The sequence below is a fragment of the Wasmannia auropunctata genome, unplaced genomic scaffold (genome assembly GCF_000956235.1).
Source record: "Wasmannia auropunctata unplaced genomic scaffold, wasmannia.A_1.0 LD336031.1, whole genome shotgun sequence".
Taxonomy (NCBI): domain Eukaryota; kingdom Metazoa; phylum Arthropoda; class Insecta; order Hymenoptera; family Formicidae; genus Wasmannia; species Wasmannia auropunctata.
Genome location: NW_012026859.1, coordinates 134,230 through 156,886, shown reverse-complemented (window position 1 = coordinate 156,886; position 22,657 = coordinate 134,230). Strand labels below are relative to the sequence as shown.

At 49.6% G+C, this 22,657-nt stretch overlaps 3 protein-coding genes across 3 annotated transcripts in view; 2 read left to right on the top strand and 1 right to left on the bottom strand.

Annotated features, from left to right (window-relative positions):
* LOC105452437 (mediator of RNA polymerase II transcription subunit 13) overlaps positions 1 to 15,698 on the bottom strand; it is a 30,735-nt gene extending 15,037 nt beyond the window's left edge. The window contains exons 1-2 of the mRNA XM_011693523.1: positions 15,428 to 15,698; positions 649 to 1,021 (exon numbers count right to left, since the gene is read on the bottom strand). Of these exons, the coding sequence (XP_011691825.1) occupies positions 649 to 1,021; positions 15,428 to 15,496 (442 nt within the window). The 5' untranslated portion in view covers positions 15,497 to 15,698. The remainder of the gene's footprint in view (positions 1 to 648; positions 1,022 to 15,427) is intronic.
* Positions 15,699 to 15,791: 93 nt separating this feature from the next.
* LOC105452438 (39S ribosomal protein L50, mitochondrial) lies at positions 15,792 to 18,742 on the top strand. Its single transcript, XM_011693528.1, has 5 exons — positions 15,792 to 15,956; positions 16,099 to 16,205; positions 17,781 to 17,983; positions 18,301 to 18,420; positions 18,532 to 18,742. The coding sequence occupies exons 1-5, from the start codon at positions 15,882 to 15,884 to the stop codon at positions 18,663 to 18,665; spliced, it is 639 nt and encodes a 212-aa protein (XP_011691830.1). The 5' UTR covers positions 15,792 to 15,881; the 3' UTR covers positions 18,666 to 18,742.
* Positions 18,743 to 19,150: 408 nt separating this feature from the next.
* LOC105452435 lies at positions 19,151 to 22,572 on the top strand. The gene is given in 8 exon segments (XM_011693517.1): positions 19,151 to 19,222; positions 19,360 to 19,515; positions 19,859 to 20,215; positions 20,775 to 20,866; positions 20,966 to 21,253; positions 21,384 to 21,552; positions 21,622 to 21,778; positions 22,001 to 22,572. Coding segments are annotated over 8 exon segments (1,707 nt in total). The 3' UTR covers positions 22,417 to 22,572.
* Positions 22,573 to 22,657: the final 85 nt, after the last annotated feature.

Sequence of the window (22,657 nt, the reverse complement as noted above, 5' to 3'; positions counted from 1 at the left end):
ATATATATATATATATATATATACGCATGTGCAGTCTATAGATCTTGTGTATAGACCCAAGAAGATTTTTCGTCCGTCAATGCGCGTCTGGCAAATCCGTTAACGCAACGTGGTCCCTTCGCGTGTCTCTTACGTGTCGAAACTTCCTCTTGGCAAGTACGTAATAAAAGTTAGCTTAGTCACGGTCTCCTTGCTGGCGTTAGGTAAAACACTACACACAACGGTGTATAAACATCGCGTAATTGCTACTTCCAGTCCGCCGTACACAATGCACCGTGTATCGCATCTAAAACGTTACGAATTGATATTATCAGCTTGCCATCGATCAAACAAACAGGGATCATTTTCACGCGAGCACTTGATATATCCTGTTGACTTTACATTCGCGATTCACCCGCGCTTTCGAAAAAAAAAAAAAAAAAAAGCATGATAACGTCCGATTGAGGTATATAACATAATAATCGCACCCGAAATAACTCGCGTGACGAAATTCGAAAATAAATTATGGTTCAGGTTCCTCAATTCGTCGACCTTATAATCTAAGGAGTCTTATACGTTGTCCCGTCACGACTTCCGGGACGAGCCTCGGCGCGGTGCGGCGCGCGCGTTTCCGGGCACGCGGCGCGCGTGTAGATATAATATACTCACCGCAAGCGATGAGCTCCGGCGATACCAGGCCGGAGAGATCGGGTTCCTCGCCGTACCAGAAGATCCAGAGCTCCTTGGCGGCGGTGAGCGAGAGCGAGAGCCCAGAAGGCGGGGGCGCGGGTGAGGGCTCCGCACCTGCGATGCCCTGCAGGTCAGCGTAGAGGCCAGCCCCGGGCGCCGATGCGGCGGCGGTGGCCGCCGCCGTGCCGGAGGTGGCCGGCGTGGCGGCCACTCGTCGCCACACGCACAGAATGTCACCAGCTAAACATCGCGAGAAACTCGACAGCACCGGGTCCTCGAGGGGCGTGCCGCCGAAGCCACCGGCCACCTCGCCCCACACGAGTTTCCTCCATTTAATGCCGCACAGGGATGTCTGTACAAACAATAACGATGATTAGTTTGATTAGCGGGCAATCGGGATGAGACACGGGAGGGGGAGGGGGGGGAAATTGTCATGAGGTCACGGAGTTGCGAGGGTCATGATTTTCATCGGAAATTATCGTGCGCGTTTTGCACGAGGAACCCCTTCCCTCCTTCTCCTCCTCCTCCTCCTGCCACGCATGGCAAAAACGTTGTACATTTTAAAAAACAGAACCGTGATACGGCGGAATTTGCGGAGTGTGTGACACACATACTTTTTCCGATATATCGGAAATAGAGGGATTTCCATTTAAAAATTCCCGCTTTGCAGCCATATACGTCATACGCGTATAATTGCGGATAAACAACTTCGGGACTTCGACTTTAATTCGTGCCTATTCTTCCTAAAAAATCCGTTTGATAAATTAAACAAAAATTATTTAAAAAATTATTTATTGACACAAATGCAGAGAATGTAAATTACATTTACATTCAAAGACACGAATTTTTTTCTACAGTATTTCTAAACGCATGAATGCAACTGTACATCTAGTAATGACGAAAAAAAAAACAAGTGAGTGATATCAAACGGGATCGCTCGGATCTCTAACGGCTGTTAAAAATCACTCACGTTCCGTTAGCTCACCGTTTGCTGTTTAATTCGCGATAATGAGGTATCTAGTTTTCTAGATCTATCCGCGGCAGTCGGTCAGATCCGCCGGCGAAGTTATCAAGTCGCGATCGTAACAATCCGACGAAAATGCGAACGTAAAAAAATCTTACGCGCGCTTACCGAAACAAAAGATAACATTGGCCGTGAACGAGCGGTACGGCGCGGCGGCGGCGGCGGCGCGGCGGCGGTAATAACGTCTTCGCGAGTGGAGACGTTAAATCGCAAGGTAATAAATTATCCTTTGAGTGCGGCGAAACGTGCATTATCCAGTAAAATAGACATATACAGCGAACGCGCCGCCGCCGCCGCGGCTCGCCGAGAAAGCGACATCGAGTCGGTCCTTGACCTTACGACACAGTGTTTCTATTTGTCACGCGACGTTACAAGCCGTTAATTTATTCAGACGCATATTATCGCGTATACAATCGTACTGTGAAACGTTTTCAACAAACAGGCATGCGCGACCGACTCTGCTAATTGCTCGATTGATTAATTCGTACTTCAACCGCTCCCGCGCCTGAGACTCATCACTTCCGAATCCATCGATCCATTTCGAATTTCCCGAACTGAATCTGGAAATATTCCGATACTCCGAGTGCCGAGGCACTCTTCCGCTAAATCACCCGACCTTGATCGATGCGTCATGATAATCGCACGGTAAAGTAAGCGGGGAAAACACATCTCTGCAATGCCGAATGTATAATCTTGCTACATTCGAAATTGCAACATTCGATGTAGAGTTTAAAATTACTCATTGACGGCGGAAAGAACAATGAGTAATCTCTCTTCTCGTCGGAGATATTTGATATCCGAGGTTCTACTTGATCGCGCGGTTATTATTTTCTAATATCGAACAGGCTTCTCGGAATTTAGAAATTCCTGCCTCGCCAGGTGTCACGCGACCACGCAAAACAACTTTCTCTCCGACCTTGCTTTGTATCTCACAGACCAACGATTCTCTATTCGCGTTTTCGTCTAAGAAATAATCTAATGGTGATTTTAATCCATTCAAAAAGTCTCGACCCTTGGTGTCCATGTATTGGCGTTTTGTTACATCTTGAGGCAAAACAGAAATGTGGAGCTATCAAGCTACACGCCGTGATTCCATATTATCTCTTCCCGTTTCCTCTCTTTATGTAGTTACTCATAAAAATATACGACAAGGGGATCTAGATCCGTCGGCAAACATCGAGATTTTTCTAAACCGGCGTCGACCCGGCGTCGCGTAAGGTCAACGTCAAAGCCGTCAAGATCTCGCGCCGCGGCTCTCGTATCCCGTATCTCCGCTCGCGCGTTGCATTGACGGAAAATGTCCTATCTCCGTTAACGAGAGGGAGTCCATTCACCCCGGATTCGGTATCTTCATCGCACCTGATCCCGCGCGCGCTTCCCGGCAGCATCGCGCCGCGCCGCGCCGCGCCACGCCGCGCCACGCCGCCGTCCCTCGCGATTAGGGATGGGGTGTCCCGTCGCGCGCGGTCAACGGCGAGTCATCGACGCGCGCGTCACGGGAGTCGATCGTACCGAACGCGTGCGCGCCGTCTCGCTCCGAAGTGTGTATGCGCTCTCGCTCTCGCTCTCTCTCTCTCTCTCTCTCTCTCTCATAAACTCTGATTGACAACACAGCGAGCGACGCGCGCGTATAAACAACGCGCGCTTAAGCCCACTTTAAGCGATCTACGGTTTACGTCAGACTTCAGGGAAGAATTCCATTTACGTTCATTTATTTTGCATTTTCATTAAGATCATTCAGATAAAATGATTTGCGTCAGGACTCCGGGGAAAAATATTTATATTTGTTCTCTTCATTAGTTTTCACGTTTAATTAAAATTTAATCGTACTTAAAATTTTACATTTGTATCGTACTTCTGATACATACGCTTGCAGTTAATATTTTATATTTTGTAAAAGTGTATATTTGAACGTACTGACTCTTGAAATATTTTTCGTATTGTACGAATATCCGAGCGTAACAAAAGGGTAATCGAAAATCTCTCGTCGTTGTTCTTCGAATCGTACAACGTATGCTTGGGCATCGGATAATTGCCGGATTTACGAGAATCGTCCCGTTCTATCAAAATTGCTTGCGGCGTATACAATGGTAATGTTAGCTGCAGTATACGGGAGCATGCGAAAATCGCGAACTGCGCCTTCGCGTCTACCCAGTAGTAGGCATTCCGGAGGATGATGGCAGATACCGTGTGACGCCATTGCCGATGCATTCGAGGGGGAGGGGGGGAGGCTTCGGCCACTTTGAGGGGAGCCGCGAGCGCAGCGCACGCGCGCACAGCCGCGTAGTGGGCGCGCGCCCGTCGTCCAATCGGCGCCGGGCGTCTCCTTACGTCAGAGAACCAGCTGACATAATCAGAACGATTCAAATGTGTGTACAACCACCGCACAGGCAGGTAATAAGATCTTGGCGCCTTCGGGGATCTCGCGAGTTACGTCAAAGCCATCGCGAGAAGTTGGCCGGGCCAAAAAAAGATTTGGGTAAAATAAAATCCTGCGTATAATGTCCCTTCGATAAAAACAAGTATTGCCTTCATGAAATTTACTTCAAGACGCAAGATTTTTTTATTTATTCTTAGATGTAATCATTCAAACTATTTTCAATTAGAGTTCCTTAACGGTATGTTAATCAGCAAGTGCATTGTCGATTTTGAAAGCCAGTTGTAAAGAGATTGCTTTTTTTTTAGAAACTCATATCCGGATGATCATGTATATATCGATTTCTCTCGCGATAAACTGGCGAGATGTCAGCGCTCTCTGCATTGACCCGGTCATGTATTTTCGCCATAAGCGGCGGATGGCAAGTTTCGTCGAAATGCGGCAACCGATCGATAGGAATTTTCCCCCAAAGATCGGGGGCATCGCCTCCCAGGATATGGTGGCGCCTACTCGATGACCGGGTCAGGATTCGTTGTCGACTGATGCGAGATATCTTTTACGGCGTCATATTATTTCCCGCGTTTCTCCCTTTCTTGTTCCCTCGAGAAATGATAACAACGAAATTTCAGCGTCGCCGAATCTAAAGTGACGACAATTCGACGTTTCGGGGCAGAATTTTCAAGACACCGAGAAGAGGAGAATCTCGGCGACATGAGTATATTCCTGCACAGCTACCCGACCATCCCTCGCGTCGGTCCCTCGCGGCAAGAGAGAAGCGTCATCTCTTTCTCGAGAGTGCGTGGTACGCGGCGGCCGAGTCTCGTGGAGGCGTAACGATCGGTCGATACGCTCCGCGCCTTCCGCGGAGAGGACGAGCGCGGCACATCGCACACCGTCGGAAGGTAGGGACGCCGCGCCGTGCCGCGCGCGTAGTGGCGCCTATCACACACCGGTGCGATGCGATTGTGTGTGATCTTTCTCTCTCTCTGTCTCTCTCCCTCTTTCTCGCGTGCGCGCGCGTGTATGTGTACCACTACCGTGCGCGGCGGCGAGACAAAATATTCGCGCACCGACCGCTTCGATGTTGAGGGAATGGAGAGAGAGGGAGCGAGTACCAAAGGCGCCCGCCGTAACGCTACGGGACTGTCAAGCCCGCTGATCAATACAAGCAAGGCGACGTGCAAGGCCGCCCGCGTGGGCTCGCGCGTTCGACTCGACTCGGGGAACCCCCATATCCCCCCCGAACCATCCGCCGTCCACGCGCGCCGCTGCGTCTCTCCGTCTCGCTCTCGCGCTCTCTTTCTCTCTCTCTCCGTGTTCCTCTCTGCCATCGGACGGCTTGCCACCTCCTTCTCCACCTTCTTCTCCCCCTCCCTAGCCGGCTGTACCTTTTTCTCGCGCGACCACGGGAAGATCCGGCCGATGGTCGTCGTGTCGCGCGAGGTTCGCATTCTATAGACGACTGTTATGGTAATCCACCAACAGCCGATTCAGGTATACGTTTCGCAGTCCAACAATTGAAAATTTGGTGTAAAATTGGAAATTTGTAAGCGATCTTATTCAAGCGTCTGGTGATACATGCGAACGTTCCGGGCGCAGCGCGCTTGCACCGCGCGAAATACGATACAGGTTGCATCGTTGCCGAAGCGTTTGATATGAAATCGTCTATGAGAAACGAGCTAACTATTAATCGCGCGAGGTAATGCTAAACGTTACGAAGATGATCGCGGTAGCGTTCGCAATTTATGCGCGACGCTAAACCGCAATGCCACCCGAGCGGAAAATTTGCAGGTATCATCGTCACCGATGATAAAGCACGAACGTGTGGAATAAAAAAAAGAAAAAAAAATAAGAGAGAGAGCAGAGAAAGAAAGAACCGTGCGCACGTACGGTGCGTGGTGGGGTCAGTCACGATTAAAATATCAATGTGGCATATCATCAATGCGGGGTATCCCGCATTCTATTTTTATTGCGCTGCAATGTATTTACGGTACCCGAGAGCATTCCCGCCTGCTATAGGTTCCCATTTCTGTTACTGCCCTCCTTACGCCCGTCGCCGTTAAAGCCGCACGAACGTTACGTCGCGTGCGTGTGCGTAACGAGGCAGAATTCTCGCGAGCGAGCAAGCGAGCGAGCGAACGAGCCGCTCGCTCGAAAGTAGATTCACGGATCCCTCGCGTTGTAATCGCCTTAGCCGAGAGAGCCTGCCTCTGCTACGGTAGATTCCTGTGCAGCTTGACGTTCTCCGTGTCTATACAGGGTGTCCCGCGGCCACAGCTAGCGCCTTTCGCCTAGAAAGGTCCTCGAGTCCGGACGCGGATCTTTCACAGATAAGAATTAGCAGCCGGCGGAAGCCTCGTTCCGCCTCGGATTTCAGCGCCGAGCGCGCGTCCTACGCTTCCGCGTTTCAATTCGAATCTCGATCTCTCGCACCACGGTACCTACACTGTGGCGACACCCCGTGTATCGTGCCCCGTGTAGGACGTGCCGCGAGATAGAAGAAGGCGCGTTAACATTGAAAATGCGTTGGGCGTTACCTGCGATGCGTTGCGTTGCCGCTGCACATCGTCGGAGCGGCGCGCGGCGCATCGCCGCGATTCGCCGATTCGCACAACCGACCCGCACGAGATTCAACCGGCGAGATTCTCAGGCGAGCGAGAGGCGCTCTTTTATCGCATGTGTAAAATTATCGGTTCGCGCGTTTTTTCTTCCTTCTCTCTTTTTTATCGCGCCGTTCGACGAGCAAGGCTTTACAACGTAACTCAACTGTTCTCTCGTGCGAGAAAGAGAGAAAGAGAGAGAGAGTCTCTCGAAGAGGAAATTGAAAGCGAGGGCACGGCAGATGAGTTTGCTTATCGCGGACGCGGTTTTTTTTTCTTCGGGATTAATTGCCGTGACACGGAGCATAGATATTTTAAAAATCAACGGCAAAGTATCTTCTCTAAGTTACCTTCGAATTAGTCTTAGCGTACAAGCGGTGAATTGTGTTTGAGTTTTCGGAAAGGCGCGACGGTACGAGCGTGACGCGAACACAGGCTCCGAAGCGTAATGGCGCGATTATTAGATACAGCGAAGCGTAACGCCGATGCTTGACGATACAAACAAACCGGTCGCTAGAAGAAGTAAAACTTCGAGCTAGTGGAAGTCCGGAATAAACTGAAGTGAGGTTTAAGTAGCGGATGATCTCCTCGACCGAGAGAAAGCAAAGATCGTTGATGTTGTAATAACGGGTCTCGTTACATTCGCAATTATTTGGCGCTCGTTCGCTACAATGCTTTAACGCGCTTTCAGATTCCCTCTGTTTTCGTACCGTCAGGAATTTTGTAAGGTTACTCCGGATGCTGTCTTTCTTTACTGCGCCGTGTTTTGACATCGTCAAGAAGAAGGTAGATCATCGTGAGAGAAGAAGGTAGATAGTTCTTTGTTATTTTGTGAAAAAGAATATATAGTATAGAGTTGTACGTTTAAATCTAACACAGCTGCTCAAACCTCTCCCAGATCTCGCAATTTCGATGCACAACATTTTACATTTGAACGTTCCAAGTATCGATTAACATTTATTAGAACTGATATAACTTGGAGATTATGTTTTCGCTTAAAATACGTACGCATACGTATGCATACCGTGTACACGTAACGCATATTTATTTATAAGCGCTTAAGCAAACTCGTTTGTAAGCTGTTTACGAAATTACTGACGTAAAATCATTAAAACTACGCAACTTACATCGAGCGCAGAGTCGAAGCGTTCTATTCATTTACGGTGCGCCTCATAAGACGACGAACTTGCTTGAAACCTCGATTTTTAAACTTACGTCATTAACCACCCCTAAAATTATTGATATTGAAAATTTCATGGTAAATCTCATGGATTATTTCTGGAACATTTTAAAGAGACAATACCGCCGACATTGAATCGTCGAAGAAATCCGCGGAATCGAGAGAGCGCTTAGCGAGGAACACCTTCTATATATTCGTTTCCTAATCGGTCACAATATCCTCGCACTCGTTCTATTTTTAAGTCGCCGGGATCGAAGGAAGGAGCAAAGGATGCAGCAGAGAGAAGGGAGAAGGAGGCGAAAGGAGACGTGGAGAGGCGCTTCGGACTGAAACGAAACAGGCGAGCAACGACGCGACTCGGGGTCCCGCCGCCACGCCGCCGTTGTCTCAGCGGGGGGAATTAGCCCGGGCCGCAGAGAGGCCTCCTCGTCGCGTGTCTCCCTCGCCCCGTCCCTCCGCCCCTCGTCGCCGCCGGCCCGCCAAAATCACGGCAGATAGTTTTAAAATTCGCCTTCGACAATCGCCTTTGTGCTGCGGAGCCGCGCGGAGCCACCACCGGTCGATTCCACCGGCACGACGGCGGCGGCGGGCCCCGCCGGTTATATTGTATTTTCCTCGGAAACCGTACGCAGTAACGGAATCGCGCACCGTCTCTCTGCCTTTCATCCCGCGGCGGGAACCGCCGCCGCCGCCTCTCACGCGGATTCGCGCCCCCTCTCGGCGAATATAGACTCGCCGTCGCTCGATATTTCTCGCCGTAATACTTCCGTCTCTTCCCTCTAATTATCCTCAAGACGGTTAATCACCGTCAACGGTGAAAACGGTTTGGCCTGAATCTGTCGACACGCGCGTCGCCTACGAACACCTACGAACGCACGCACGCATGAACGAACGAACGAACGAACGAGATTTTGATACCAAGCGTGTGATTTCTGAAGGAATGCCGAAAACACTTGGAATAATATCGCTGCATAAATAAACGCGACGTAAATAAGATGTGTATTGCGAAGTGTCTCGGGTGTATTATCGGTATAAAGGCAAAATCCGATCGGACCTGAGCGAGATTAATCTCGTTGACGTTTCAATAACTAAATACAATACAGAAGAAAAATTATCGGCACACAGCTATCGGCGAGTCAGCGTGCACGGTGCATAAAGAGCACATCCTCAAAACACATCTTTATTCGAGAGGGTACTGGGAACGAGGGAGGATGATTGAGCACTTCTGAATACGGTAATGTCAACAGCAAGTCACTCGTGAATAAGAGGCTCGTATCCGAACACCCGGTATGGGTGCGAGCTGCAATCGATTGCGTTTTTTGCAAAAACCTTATCGCAAAAAGAGGTGTCGAAAAATTCAGAGGCTGCTTTTTGGTATTTCGAAAGTCACGATGAATGAGCGATCGTCGATTTTTAAATGTCTTGCAAATTCGCATACGTATATGTTTCGCAAGTATAATCAATCATATTATTGTTAATCATATTAGCGTCGTAAATTTTCAACAAGATTATTCATATTGTGTCACGCGTCCTCGTGAATTTGCATGCTCCTTGCCAAAGGATCGGTTCCGCCCGTCAACAAATAGACGAACAAGCGCGTATTCTTTTTTTTTTTAGCGGCAACCGGAGAATATAAAGGGAGAACGACGTAAAAGCAAAGCGAAACTCGACACGCGGTGTGTTCCGTGTTCCGAGGCTCTTCCATAGTTGTAACCCGCGTCCTCGCAAGAGTCGGTGCAAGGCTTTCACCTAGGCTTGGGCGGGGGACCTCGTTCGCGGCTTCCCCTACTGTCTCTCTCTCTGTGTCTCTCTCTCTCCCGCCGCCGCCGCGCCAGAGCACCAGTTTCAGCATAATCTAGCCGAGTGACTTCGTCGGTGCCGCGAGGAGCCGCCGCGTGCCTGACGTACCTACGCCTGCGAGAACGCGGGGAGTCGCTGGAACGCTACGACGTGGCCGGCGTGAAGTTGTCCCAGCGGTTCCCAAACCCGCGCGAAATAAGGACGTATATACAGGGTGATCCGTTTTTATTCGGCGATATCCTGCGCGGAGTGCCGGGGCGGAACGTTTTTATCGACTCGCTTTCGAAGAATCAATCGGATCTACAGAAATTCGAAAATCGATACTCGCAGCTGACTGACGTTGTGCCGCAAATCAATGAATTCGTTTCAAAGTGGCTATATTTAAATAGTGAAATATATACTGTTTAAAGTATAAATAATTTTTATTGGAAATTACTGTTTTCAAGTTTCGTATAGAAGAAAATTTACTCTACATTTTTTTCACGTAAAAGCATCACTTTTTCCTCGCGTTAACTCAACTTTCATTGGGCGTTCTTTGCGAAATCGCCAGAAGAATCCTCTCCATATCGATAAGTTCGTTAATAAAATTGCAAACTTCTAAAAGTGATTTGAAATAATCTCAAATTTAGCTGTCACTTGCTAATAAACCTACTGCTATAAATAATCAATTCGCTTAACTCTATTAATTAAGGCTTATAGACTTTTTGAGGAAGACCTTTTAAATTCGTATTTCACAAAATTAAGAATTCTAATTATAGATGAACTTTGGTTTAATGATCGTGAAACGCGGTTAATGGATTGGCGCGGCGCGATCGCATTTAAATGATCGCTTCCGATCGACAGCTCACGCGAAACGTATTTCGTGCGCGCGGTCTGAAATTTTCGAAGGCAATGCCGTTCTGTCACCTTGATCTCTCAGCGGTCTGCCACGAGACGCGGTGCCCGATGAAGTAGCTGATCGATTTCACCAACGTAATTTCCACCGGCGCGCCACGCCAAATGTGATCGTAACACGTCGTTGCTGCAAGAGCCGAGGGAGAAGAAGACGGATATAAACCGAATCCCATATACGCAGCCTTATTCATTAAATTACACCTCTCGAGCTGACGTTACACCTTGAATTATTGAAAACGCGACCGCAGCTATGTCAAGGGTATCCGATTGGATCGGATCGGGTCCAACGATGGCAAATTTTACCTTGGTTAATCACGCGACGATTATGGGGATTAAATGTTTTGTTAAATAACGACAGCAACGGTGTTTTTTTTTTATACACGACAATTCGCTTTCGGACGTGTCGAGTTTACAAATTCAAAAGTTATTTATTTTCAGCTCGCTAACTTTTTTTAAATGATGTTGTCTCTACCGTAGTTTGATGTGAACTCAACGTTTCAACGATCCGCCTATGTATAAATATTGAAAATAAAATATTCTATTTTCGAAAATATAATTTTTGTTTCAACAAATTCCGCGTTTTATCGACGCCTTTTGGCATGCTGCAGTTACTGCGACACAATTTTTTTTTTAATTGAAATTCTTGTCCGAGTCAACTATAATGGACCACATTGTCATCTCCGTGTTGTGATGCCCCGTTACTCTAAATTAATCCGATTAGACGCGCGTGATTGGCGCATTTCTCGTCGGCGGAGTGTCTCGCCGTCCCGAAAAATTGAGTACCACTGTATGAGAATATTCTTACGTGCCCACCACCGCTCGAGTTTTACCGCGAATACACGAGACCGTATAGGCACAAAAACTGCCATGAGCGATTTCTTCGCGATGTTTGACGGTGTGCGCGCGGGACTTGTAAAGTCGTGTGTACATCACGACGGTGTTGCACGTCGTCTTAATTAAGCTTAATCGTTACATGTTTCGCACCTGTCAGGCTTATCTTCGGACAATTCTGATGTTTACGCCAGCCTAATTCCCGAAAGGATACAGTATAGTCCCTCGAAATGATATTCTACGGAGGACTGCGGTTTCTTAAGTAATTATAGGAGCTAATAATGCGTTAATTAGGATTACGCATATTTTGTCGCACTCTCTACACGCTTACGTCAGTTCATCTACATCATAATATATGCAGCCGTTTGCTATTTACTTAAAACCGTCGGAAAAAAGTATTTATATCGTGCGAATAAAAGCGGAGATAAACGCGACGATCGAGTCGTCGAGGGTACATTTAATTTTCAATTTCTATTAGATTTTAATAAACTCTAAACAAATTCTACAAATGTCTTCGATGAATTATGTTTCGATACTCAGAAATGTGTCGTGACTTTATGCAAATCGATTTCTGACACTCGTGTATAAATATTAATTAGCTATGATATATATAATCGCACGTTCCACGAGCCATCCATGTGAATTAATTTGCTTGAAAATGCGAAAAGTATCGAATTTATTACCGTTTCGAGTTGATACCATAGAAGATGCATATAGAATTGAAAATAAAATGTTACGACCGAAAAGAATGTTTACATTTACGATTTAACGTACGATCTGTCTGTCAACGAAACCTTTCATAAACGCTTCTCCCTTTATCCATATAATTATTCGGGTCATTAGTTGCGACTGGCGTCTGATTAAATTGTGTTAATTCCATCGCGCATATTCGTGCGGCATAAAGAAAATAATTGGGATGTCAATAGCCGGCTGCGCTACCATTGCAATCAAATAGCTTTGCTAGAGATTTTGCAATAAATTTGTATATGCGTTACATATCGCGTTTAATCGAATAAAATACATTCGCTGCCTCGCCGACGGGCCGAATTAGCTCGCGGGCGCGGTTTTCATAAAGCTCCAAAAGCTTCCCGCCGCTTTGTTGGAATTCGCAACGAGACGCGCGCCGGTTTAAAGCGCAACTCCGGTCGTCCGCATAAAACTAACGGTCTCTGTCGGTCCTTCATACATATATTGTAAAATAAAAATGTACATGTCACACGGGCGGAGGTTTCGCGAATGTGAAATATGCGAATAAGCGAACGTGCCTCTCTTTTTTTTCCTCCCTTTTTCGGAAACCCACGATCGTCCGAAAAGCGAGAGATCATCGCGCGCCCGCGTGCTGTTGATTTCGGAGCGTAATAAACTGTCAGTAAATGAAAAGGCACGTGTCGCGCGCCAGGGATCCATCAATGACACGCAAAAAGAATCGAGCTAGTTATTTCATCGCGATCGTCTCGCTCGCTAAATGTTCTTAACTGGCGATAAATGACTTATTTCATCAAATCACGCTACACGAAAAAAAAATCGGACGGACAATTCTGTATAGTTCAATTCTGCGACAAGTGACGTATTCTCTCCAGATTATATTAATGTACGAAAAGCATTTCTCGAGGGCTCTTCGCCCGAAGCCGAATATGAAAGATTCCGTTTCTAAAAAAATATTGTGTCCACGGATCAAAAATTGCGCAAGTATGATTCTCGGTTCTGACAATTTTATGAATGTGCGTTTTAACGATATTACTTGTTTTTCGTACAAAATTTATCTTCAAATTATTCATAAAACGTTAATCTTAACTGACGATACGTTGAGCTTAATCGCGTTTCATTTGTCCACATTCCACACCCTTGACTCCGTCCATTGTTTCGTCCATTGTGAACTGACATACTTTCTTTACATCAATTACGATCTTATAAATTATGGATTCGCACAGACTAGGGACAAAATGAATGGTCGAGAGGCGTCCCCGAGGGAAAGGAAAGAGTATACCCGGTTGTTTTGGAGCGTACCTGCAGACCTGTCGTCTGTTTTGTCAACTACTCTATTTAGGCGAGAAACGTACATGGGGCGTTCTTTAGTTTCGAAATTTTTAAAATTTCCGAGCGACCCTTCCGAGTGACATCTGTCTCAACCGAGCCCGAGAATTCTCGACTCTGTCGTACAAAGAGAGGGAGGGAGGGAGGGAAGAGAGAGAGAGAGAGAGAGAGAGAGAGAGAGAGAGGTCACAATGTATGTAAACCGTGACACGACGACGACGTGCCGCGATGAGCTCCGAACAAACGAAGACGCGTCGTCCGCTCGCAGTGACGTTTAACCGCACTCTGTGGGAACGCGAGATGCAACGAACGGCAGAAAAATGCGTCCGCCTCGCCGTTAGCCTGTGTCGGCACACAGCAGTGCGTGCGGGTCGCACACACACATACGCGCGCATGGAACGAGCTAGAAAGAGAGAGAAATAGCGCTTGAAACAGAGAAGCACGAAGAGAGAGCCTTCTCTCGCTCTCGCGCAGATAGGTAGATAGAACGCGTAACAACCAATCTCGCATGCGCCCGTCGCGATTCCGCGTCTTCGTGGAAATAATCGCGCGGCTGCCGAAAACGAACGCGGTGCTTGTATATAGCAAGGCGAGGTGAGGCGAGGCGAGGCGAGGCCTCGGCCGCGCGATCTCGCCTTCGGAGAAGCGAACTTCGTAAAATCGCCTGACACAGTTTTCATTCGACGGCGGCCGGCGCGACGCGGCACGGCGCGACGCGACGTGAGACGCTGCACGTTGTTGTCTCCCTCGCGACAAGTCGCTGAGGCGAAAGGAATGTTACGCGAGAGAAAGAGAGGGAGAGAGAGAGAGAAAGATCTCCGCTATCCGTTCTCGCATCGCCGCCGCTGCCGTTTCCTCCTCCTTCTCCTTCTCGCGCGCTTGCGAAAAAGAGTCCGGGAGGCGGGAACCGGCGGCGGAGCGATTTCCTCGCGGAATTTTCGCGGCTCGGAAAAGACACCCGCCGCGACCGATACCGAGAATCGAGTATCTCTCGCTGTGCGTCCGGAGGTACACGAGCGCGATATTACGAGGACGAGAAAGAGAGAGCGAGCGAGCGAGAGAGAAAGAGACAGACAGACAGACAGAGAGAGAGGGAGACGGAAAGAGACTACGGGACACGGCGTGCCTGCTTGTGTTCTCGCCCTCTCTCTCCGCTCTCCTCTCGCGGTCACTTCCCCTCCTCGCACCTCCCACTCGTTGCTCTCTCACTCTTTCTCCTTCTCTCTTTCTTTCTCGCTCGCTCGCTCACACCACACGCACGTCAACTCTCTTTTTTTCCCCCCCTGTTTCATCCAACGTACCGTAAGACTTCGGAGTCTGACGTGAATCAGGCGTGACATTGGCTCGACACAACAAAACTTCAAATCTCACTAACGTACGCACACACGTACGTACGCACGTACGCACGCACGCACGGGGCCGTCGCGAGGACGGGCAGGCAGGAGGGGAGGGGGAAGGACTCTGGCGATACACAACACCAGCACGAGCGAACAGCAATGACGATGACGACGTTGACATTGACGTCGACAACGGTGAACGAGTGCGAGACACTCGGCCGCGGCGACGTCGCCGCGAATATAGGTTAACGTTCGGGGTGCGACGGTGGTCGTCGTACGCTCTCGCTCCATCTCTCTCGCTCTCTCTCTTTCTCTTTCTCATTCGTTCGCTCGCTCGCTCATTCGTACATTCGCATCGCTTCGCTTCGCTCGCTCGTTCGTTCGTTCACAAACAAACGAGCGAGCGAACAATCTCGTTCGCTCGAAATCGCGTCGTCGCGTCGTCTTGACGTGATGTACGGGTCGCGGGATGCCGGCGGCGGCGGCGGCGGCGGCCACCTTGGGGGGGCCCTCGCTCCCGTTCTCCAGCGATCGCCTCGCGTTCGCCGAATCGCGGAGTCGCGCGATGAAATTCGGAGTCGAATCGGATAACGTTGGGCATATCGGGACGGGCAGGAATCGGAGTCGGGAGCGCGCGCGCGCGCGCGTCCGCGCGCGCGAGTACGCGGACGATCCACTCACCAGTGCGAAGAAATTCGTGTGGCAGTCCTCCAGGCTGGCGCCGTTGGTTTGATGCGATGGATGCGTCATGGCTTCTCCATCGTACGCCGTACACTCATTTAGTCTAACACTCGAACGGCGGCTCCGAACGCCGAACTTATCCCGCTCGCACGAGAATTCCGCGCTGCGGGGCGGACAAACACCGCGCTTTATTCACTCGACCCGTACATTTAGGAGGGTTTTCACTTCTCAATGGCGACCGTAAAATGGCGGCGGGCGGCGATGGGAAACAACAAGCGCAGCCGCCGGGTGCGCCCCCTAACGCTCACTGCCGCAGTTCTAGTTGCCGTCGACGGCTACCGTCGCTGCTGGTGCTGCTGCTGCCGCTACCACCACCACCACCACCATTACTACTTCCACTGCCGCTATTGACACCGCGACGGCGACGACGACGACGACAACGAGCGTGGAAAAGATGGCGGCGCTCATCAGGCATGGCTCGTTCGCCAGCGCGTTTAAGAGTACATCGGCTATCCTCGCCACCAGCACGGTCAGTAGTCAGCTACGGATAATCTCGGGGCGCGCGCGGGCGCACACACACACGCACATCCATCGGGCGTCTAATTGCACTCGCGTGTCAGCGCGCGAGTCACACGCGTCACTAATAACGAGACCGTCATTTTTTCCCGCAGGTGACCGCGCGTCGCGGTGTCGCCCGGCAGCACAGGAGCGATGAGAGGAACAAGGTGACGGTGAAGACGCGGATCGACTCTGCCGGGGAATCGCTCGCCGCCCGCGGGTAAGCGCGCGGTCGCGTCCGACACGTCGTAACGCCTCGCGTCGCGCAGCCGTACAGTGAAATTCGCGTTACGTCGCGGCGCTGCCTGACTAACGGTGGCCACACCGCGGCCATATTAACCGTTCCTACCACCACTCCCCCCGCGCGTCGGCCAATCGCCCGGCGAATCTGACAGGTCCTCAGGGCCGTGCGTTCTCGCTTCTCTCTCTTCCTGCTTCCCCCCCCCCCCCCTCTTCCCCCGCTCCCGCGACGCTACGCTCCGACTTTAAAGTCCGATCTATGCGATTTAAAGTCATAGCGTATCGGAAAGATATAAAAGGAAAGGAAAACGAAGAGGAAGGAATATTCGACCGCGATCGGATCGACTTGCTTGCTATTTACGTTTTTTTTTGTTCGTGTCTCCTTCTGCTTCTTTACGTTCGCGTCTTTCGCGTGAGCTTTTTTTTCCTTCTCCGACACAACGGAACCGCCGTGTCGCGGTTTACCGAGCGAAAATTGACGTGCGATTTCCGCGGATCGTCGAGTTTTTTTTTTTCAAAAGCGCGAGATGGGTGGGTAACGCGGCAGGCAAAGAAGGGGCGTTGGGGAGGGAATATCTGGATTTACTTCTACGCGAAATGTCGCAATTCGTTCGGAGGGTAGAGGGAAACTGCTCCGAGAAACGATTCCGGTTCGGTATGTCGAGTTCGTCGACTCCCGCAGATACACGATGTACTCGTTGCGTGTATATGTAATCGCGGTAGAGGTTCTCGCTCGTATCTTTCCATTTTCGCAACAGGCAGATATTAATCTGGCGGAATGATTTCCGGCAAGTGCGTAACGACCGGCGAGATCGATTCTCCCTCTCGGAGAGTCGGACGCTCAATCGGGCAACCGATTGCGGCCGCAATCGGCGTCGCGCAGTGCCCGCGACACCGAGAGATTGATTATTGATTATTGTTTACGAATGCGAGCCGCCGCCGCCGCCGCTGCCGTCACCATCGCCGCTGCCGCCACGCCGAGTTTCGCGAGTTTCGGCACGGGGCACCCGGACGCTCCGATGTTCAGCGCCGTTCAATGAGAGAGACAGAAGGAGAGAGAGAGAGAGAGGAGCACGCGCGATGGCAGCACCATACGGTCAGCGGGCATCGATCTCCTCCCCTCCCTTGCTCCGTTTCCCCTTTCAGGACCCTTTGTCCTTTCCTCTCACGCGTCACGAATTTCATCGCACGTGCGAGAGGAGGAGAGAGATCTTTCCCGGACTACACACGAAAAGTTCGGCGCGCGTCCCGAACGCGATGACTCGCGTGAGGGGAAAAAATTATCAAATGGACGAGGACATTCACGACGAGTGATATAAATAGTAAAAGATACCCCGGTTTCCCTCCCTTTCACTCCTCGCATTTCGTGGTTTTTCCTTTCAACAGGTATCGCACGTCATCGCGAAAACCATGGGATTTGAAGAGATTTATTTTTACGGCGTCAAACTGCTCGATGATTGTTTTACATCGCGGAATCTCGCGTTGCGCCCCACCCTCCCCCTCCGAATTATTTTCAAGCACGATCGACGTAAGTCCACGGGACTCCTGCTTTCAGATTTCTGAGGCCGCAGAAGTCTTACGAACCCCCGGAGGACACGACCGAGAGGATCGACAGGCTCTGCGAAAGTCAGGCCGTCCCCGCGAACGACGACGCGAAGCTCGAGGATCTCGCTCTTCGCTTTAAGCTGTTCATCGCCTGCGAGAAGGAATTCAAATATTCCATCCCGAACTCGCTGCTTCACGCCATCGAGAGTATCGGTTAGCGAATAAAAAAGTTTCTCTCTCGCCCTCCCCCCCCCCGCCCCCGTATCGAGCGTCAAAGGTGCGTCATACTTGTCAATCGAAAAAAAAAAAGATTCCTCGGGCAATATCGAGGCGAAATTGGCGAACTTTTCGTACACCTTTTATTTATTTAGAGATCCATCTTCCGAGAAGCCCTCTTTTTCAAACTTTCTTTTTTTTTTTTTCAACACGGAGATGGTTTCGATGATGAGAAACGACGGACCTTTTGCGCCAACCTGACGCACGGCAATCGATCAATCGACAATAAATAAGCATGAATCTCGCGTGCGCAGGGGACCTGAAGCGGTTCTACTCGACCCCGGTGGACAGTAGGACGCCGTACGAAGCGCTGGGTAAAATAGATTTGCCCAAGAATTTGCACATCCAACAGGATTATCATCGATTCCATCCGGGTGAGACGTCCCGCGGAATTTTTATGAAACCGGCGGGCGCCGTCTTTACGGCGCGTGTAAGTATATAAAAACGGCGTGATAATTTTCTTTTTTCTTCTCCAATGCCATCAGATACCGACACGCTGTTCAACGGCAAGACGGCGTTCCCGAAGAGCTCCACCCTCGTCACCGGTCTGAAATACAAGAAGAAGTACCCCGGTCATATGCAGGAGAATCCATGGCTGGATGAGATGATGAAGATCTAAGTGACTATTGTTTTAAAAAAAAATTTATATCGTAAGATAATAAATTTGTTAAATAATCACCAAATAATCACCTGCGATCTCCCTTAAGACGAATATTCTAAAGTTGCGCAACAACGTTATCTCCGATATTACAATCTCCCGCAATAAAAAGTTCCCGCGACGACGTTAACTTGCGACCTGCATGAATATATATCGCGACATTTCTTTTGGAAATTTAAGTTTCTCCCGGAAGACGGGGCGTGAATTCGTTATCGGAATGCCGCGGCAAAGTACTCGGAGGGGGTGGCCGGAGTACGTGATCGCGTAACCACGGATGCGAGGCGTATAGCTTCTCCTCCGATCGACCCATCGGTCACGCGTAGCAACGTGCCGATGTTGGTATCAAGGCAGTAAGTAACGAGCGGACGGAGCGCGGAACTCGATTCGCGCGCAAAGTGCTAACTGATTAACGTATACGTCAACGGCATATACGATCCGCGATCGGAATGCCCGGGATCGCGAGCGCGACCGGCCTGCTGTCCGCGCGAGTCCGGCCGATTCGCAGACCGAAGCCCAAGGTATGAAGTATAGATAAAGAGGAAAGAATATATATTAGCGAAAACGGGGGCGGACGCGCGCCCGCCGCACGTGCGCCCCGTTCCCTTACGTCAGCCCTTCTCTTTATTTATTCAAAGATCACGGTATATATACGTAGAGCGTGGAATTATCGGGTTGTACCCAAGCGGCGCCGTTCGCCCTTCGACCGTTCGCCGGCCTCTTTAATCCTTATCCTTACGGCTGCTCGGTGCTGTGCAACCATCCGGCGGATTGCGAGGCGAAGGAGGTGGTTCGACGCGCTAAGGACACATGGGTAAAAAATTCATCTGTGCGCCGTAGGTACGTTAAGGGAGAGAAGATGGGCGTATGCGTGTGTGACATTATAAAAAAAAAAAATACGTCTAAAGTTACACGAACAAGAATAACATTTCTAAAGAGTAATGCGGAACGTAATGTGTCTCTGCACCTACATTGCGTACCGTAATGCAGTATACAATAATTAATGGAGCTATCAGGCAAGCATTTTTAGGCGGGCTATAGAGAAGAAATTTGATGAGTCGTAATCATCTCTCCCACAAATTACGGGCTTATCGCGCTTATCGCGTGTCACCCAGCGACGCTTTCGCGCGCATCTCTCATGCTACATTTTTCATCAGGCGACCGAGGGAAAAGCTCTTTTGCTGCCGGAGGAGATGGAGATGATACGGACGAGCCTGTTGGCGGTGGGCGCAGGCGGAGGCGGTGGCGAGGCCGCGGCTGGAAATGTCGGAGGTGGCGGCGGCGGCGGCGATGGTTACAATGCCGAGATGACCGCTTCGGCGGTGCCCGAGGAGCTCTTCCGGAAATACACGGAAACCGACTCGCGACCTTTGACCCCGGCGCCCACGCTCGCCAGCGGGCCGTCGGCGGTAACTGGTACTCGCGCGGCCCAGGAGGACATGCCGGCGACCTGCAATCCGCGCGAGCGCACCACCCTGGTCCTGGATCTCCGGACGAGCTCGCAGAACCAGCAGGTGGTCGGTGTCAGATTCAGAGCCCCATTTCGGCCCGACGATTTATCGCCGCGCTGATGGCATCTCTTTCTTTCGGCCTTTGCAGGCTCAATTGACTCAATGTGCGCTCTAAGACAAGTTTCCTCGTCAAAGGAGGAACGATGAGGCGGTCTAAGAATAGTAATTGCAAAAATAATTGCTCTATAGTTAGAATAATATAGAAGCCTACAGCACACCAATAGCGATATGCGAAAGAAAATTGTTAAAATTATTGTAATATGAAAGTAACGGGATGTAAACGGAATGAATGCAGATGTAGAATATAAAGAATTAAATTAATGAACTAATTTATGCAATAGCATGTTGAAGAGACAATTCAAATTAATTTAGCTGTAAAAATGACTGATGGTTGGCGAGAGCAAATATTCCAATAATAGATCTGTATAATATTGAAGGAAAATTTCAACGTTCACAAACGCTTTCATTGGAACAGCGAACAAGCTATTATAGAAGTTCTTGTTTCTCGCTGTTTGAGATATCCGTTCGCGAAGGTGTTATTGACAGTTCGTTCGGGTTTTAGGAAAGCGAGACCTTTAGCTGGCACGCTCTTACGCTCGAGCTACCGCCGACGCCACGGAAAAGTGAGATATTTGTCTGCAAGCCGATCGCGCGGCCGCAGCATTCGTTAGCGGCACCCGTGCCGCCTCCTCCGTCACCCCCCTCGCCCATCGCTGAAAAATGCGAGACGGTAAGTCTGCTCCGTTTCCGGAGGCGGGCTACATGTGTGCATGTAGCCTTCCTCTCCTCTAAGATTTTTCGTCTTGAAAAATTACATTACTGTGTCGCTTACCGGTGAAAGAGTTCGTCCCGGAACGCGGAGGAAGAGGCCGACAGCGGCAGCGAGCAGCAACCGGCAATCACGCGAAGACGGGGAAAGCGATTGCGTAAAAGAAAGTGTAGGAGGGGCTCGACTTACGGCCAACAAACGGAAGTTCGCGATCCGCTCGAGCCCACGGTAACGCAGGTCTCGCAGATCGGGGACGGATCGCGGCGATCGTCGTCAGTATCTCTACAAAAATAAAATATGCATCTGCACGCGATTATGCTATATTGATTGACACTACGAGAGTAGCGTCGACTGGGAGTTGAACAAAAAAAAAAAATGATCCCTTTTGATGAATCGTAACAGGCTTCACGTAAATACCGGCGAGGTCGACGGCTCGGCGTCTCCCAAGAAAACATCCGCCCAGGTAACGAGTAGTCACACGATGCCTCCGAGTTTCCTCGCACCGGACGTCTTGAGGCACTTGTGCAGAGAGCTAGATCGCGACAAGGTGGAGTCGGAATTTTCCATCAAGGTAAACGCAAGAGACCTAAATTGGGCTAGAAAAAAATCTTTTTCTACAAGCAATTCGGTCTCGTTTCAGAGACGTATCGCCTTGGAGGAAGCTTTACGGGTGAAAGGCGACTCGGCTCTGCGCGGATCTCGTCAAACCAGTGCCGGCCTACCAGCGGAATACGCTCCCCGGATATTCTCCCGTCAAGCGGCGCGATTTGAATTGCTCGACAGTCAAAGTCTTCGTGGTATGTCCTTACGATTTATGAATACGTATCGATACTTCAAGATGTGAGATTTTACTGCAACAAAAAAAAATTAAACAGAATGTTCCTGCAGGACGTTATTATTTCTTGAAGCTTCTGTATTTTAGAACTTATGATACATTGTACGCCGTATAATATTTCTTGTCTCTCTATTTCATCTTATCGATTGGAATTCATTCACGGCAACGTAATCGTTACTTACAGGATTAACGTCACTTCGGTACCTCAGCAAGCACGCGTACGTCACGTCGGGAAGGAAATTGATATTCGGTCGAATATTTAATAAATTTAACGAGGAAGCGTTGCACAGCGCGCGACGCATCTCACCGAGCGACGTCGACGAGGCTCTTCGGGAAGTGGTCGGGAAGCCGTTGACGGACGAGCAGCGATCTTACATGAGGTCTGTGATAGGGGACATAACGCAGCCGCTGGGGTTTAGGGAGTGGTGCGGATTGTGCGCCGCTATCGAAAGGCTGCTGTGTCCTCTGCCGTCGAGGGAGAGCGATCCGCCAACGTGGCTCGAGAGAACGGACTTCGAGGCTCTGGAACGAAGACTCAAGTCAGCCGGGTCGGTGGATTCCACGTTGGCGTTATTGTTGAAGGAGATTCGTGATAGATAAAATATAACGTGTTTCTTATTATACACACTCTCTTTTTTTTTATCACAGTGATCGCTAGTTATAATGTTCGTATCGTGTAAATCTTACGATGAATTTAATACGTTATAATTATTTGATGTAAGCCTAGAAAATAAAATTTTTTCACGGTTCTACAAACGATCCCTATATATATATATATATATATATTTATATTTATATATATCTCTCTCTTTCTCTTCCTCTCTCTCTCTCTCTCTCTCTC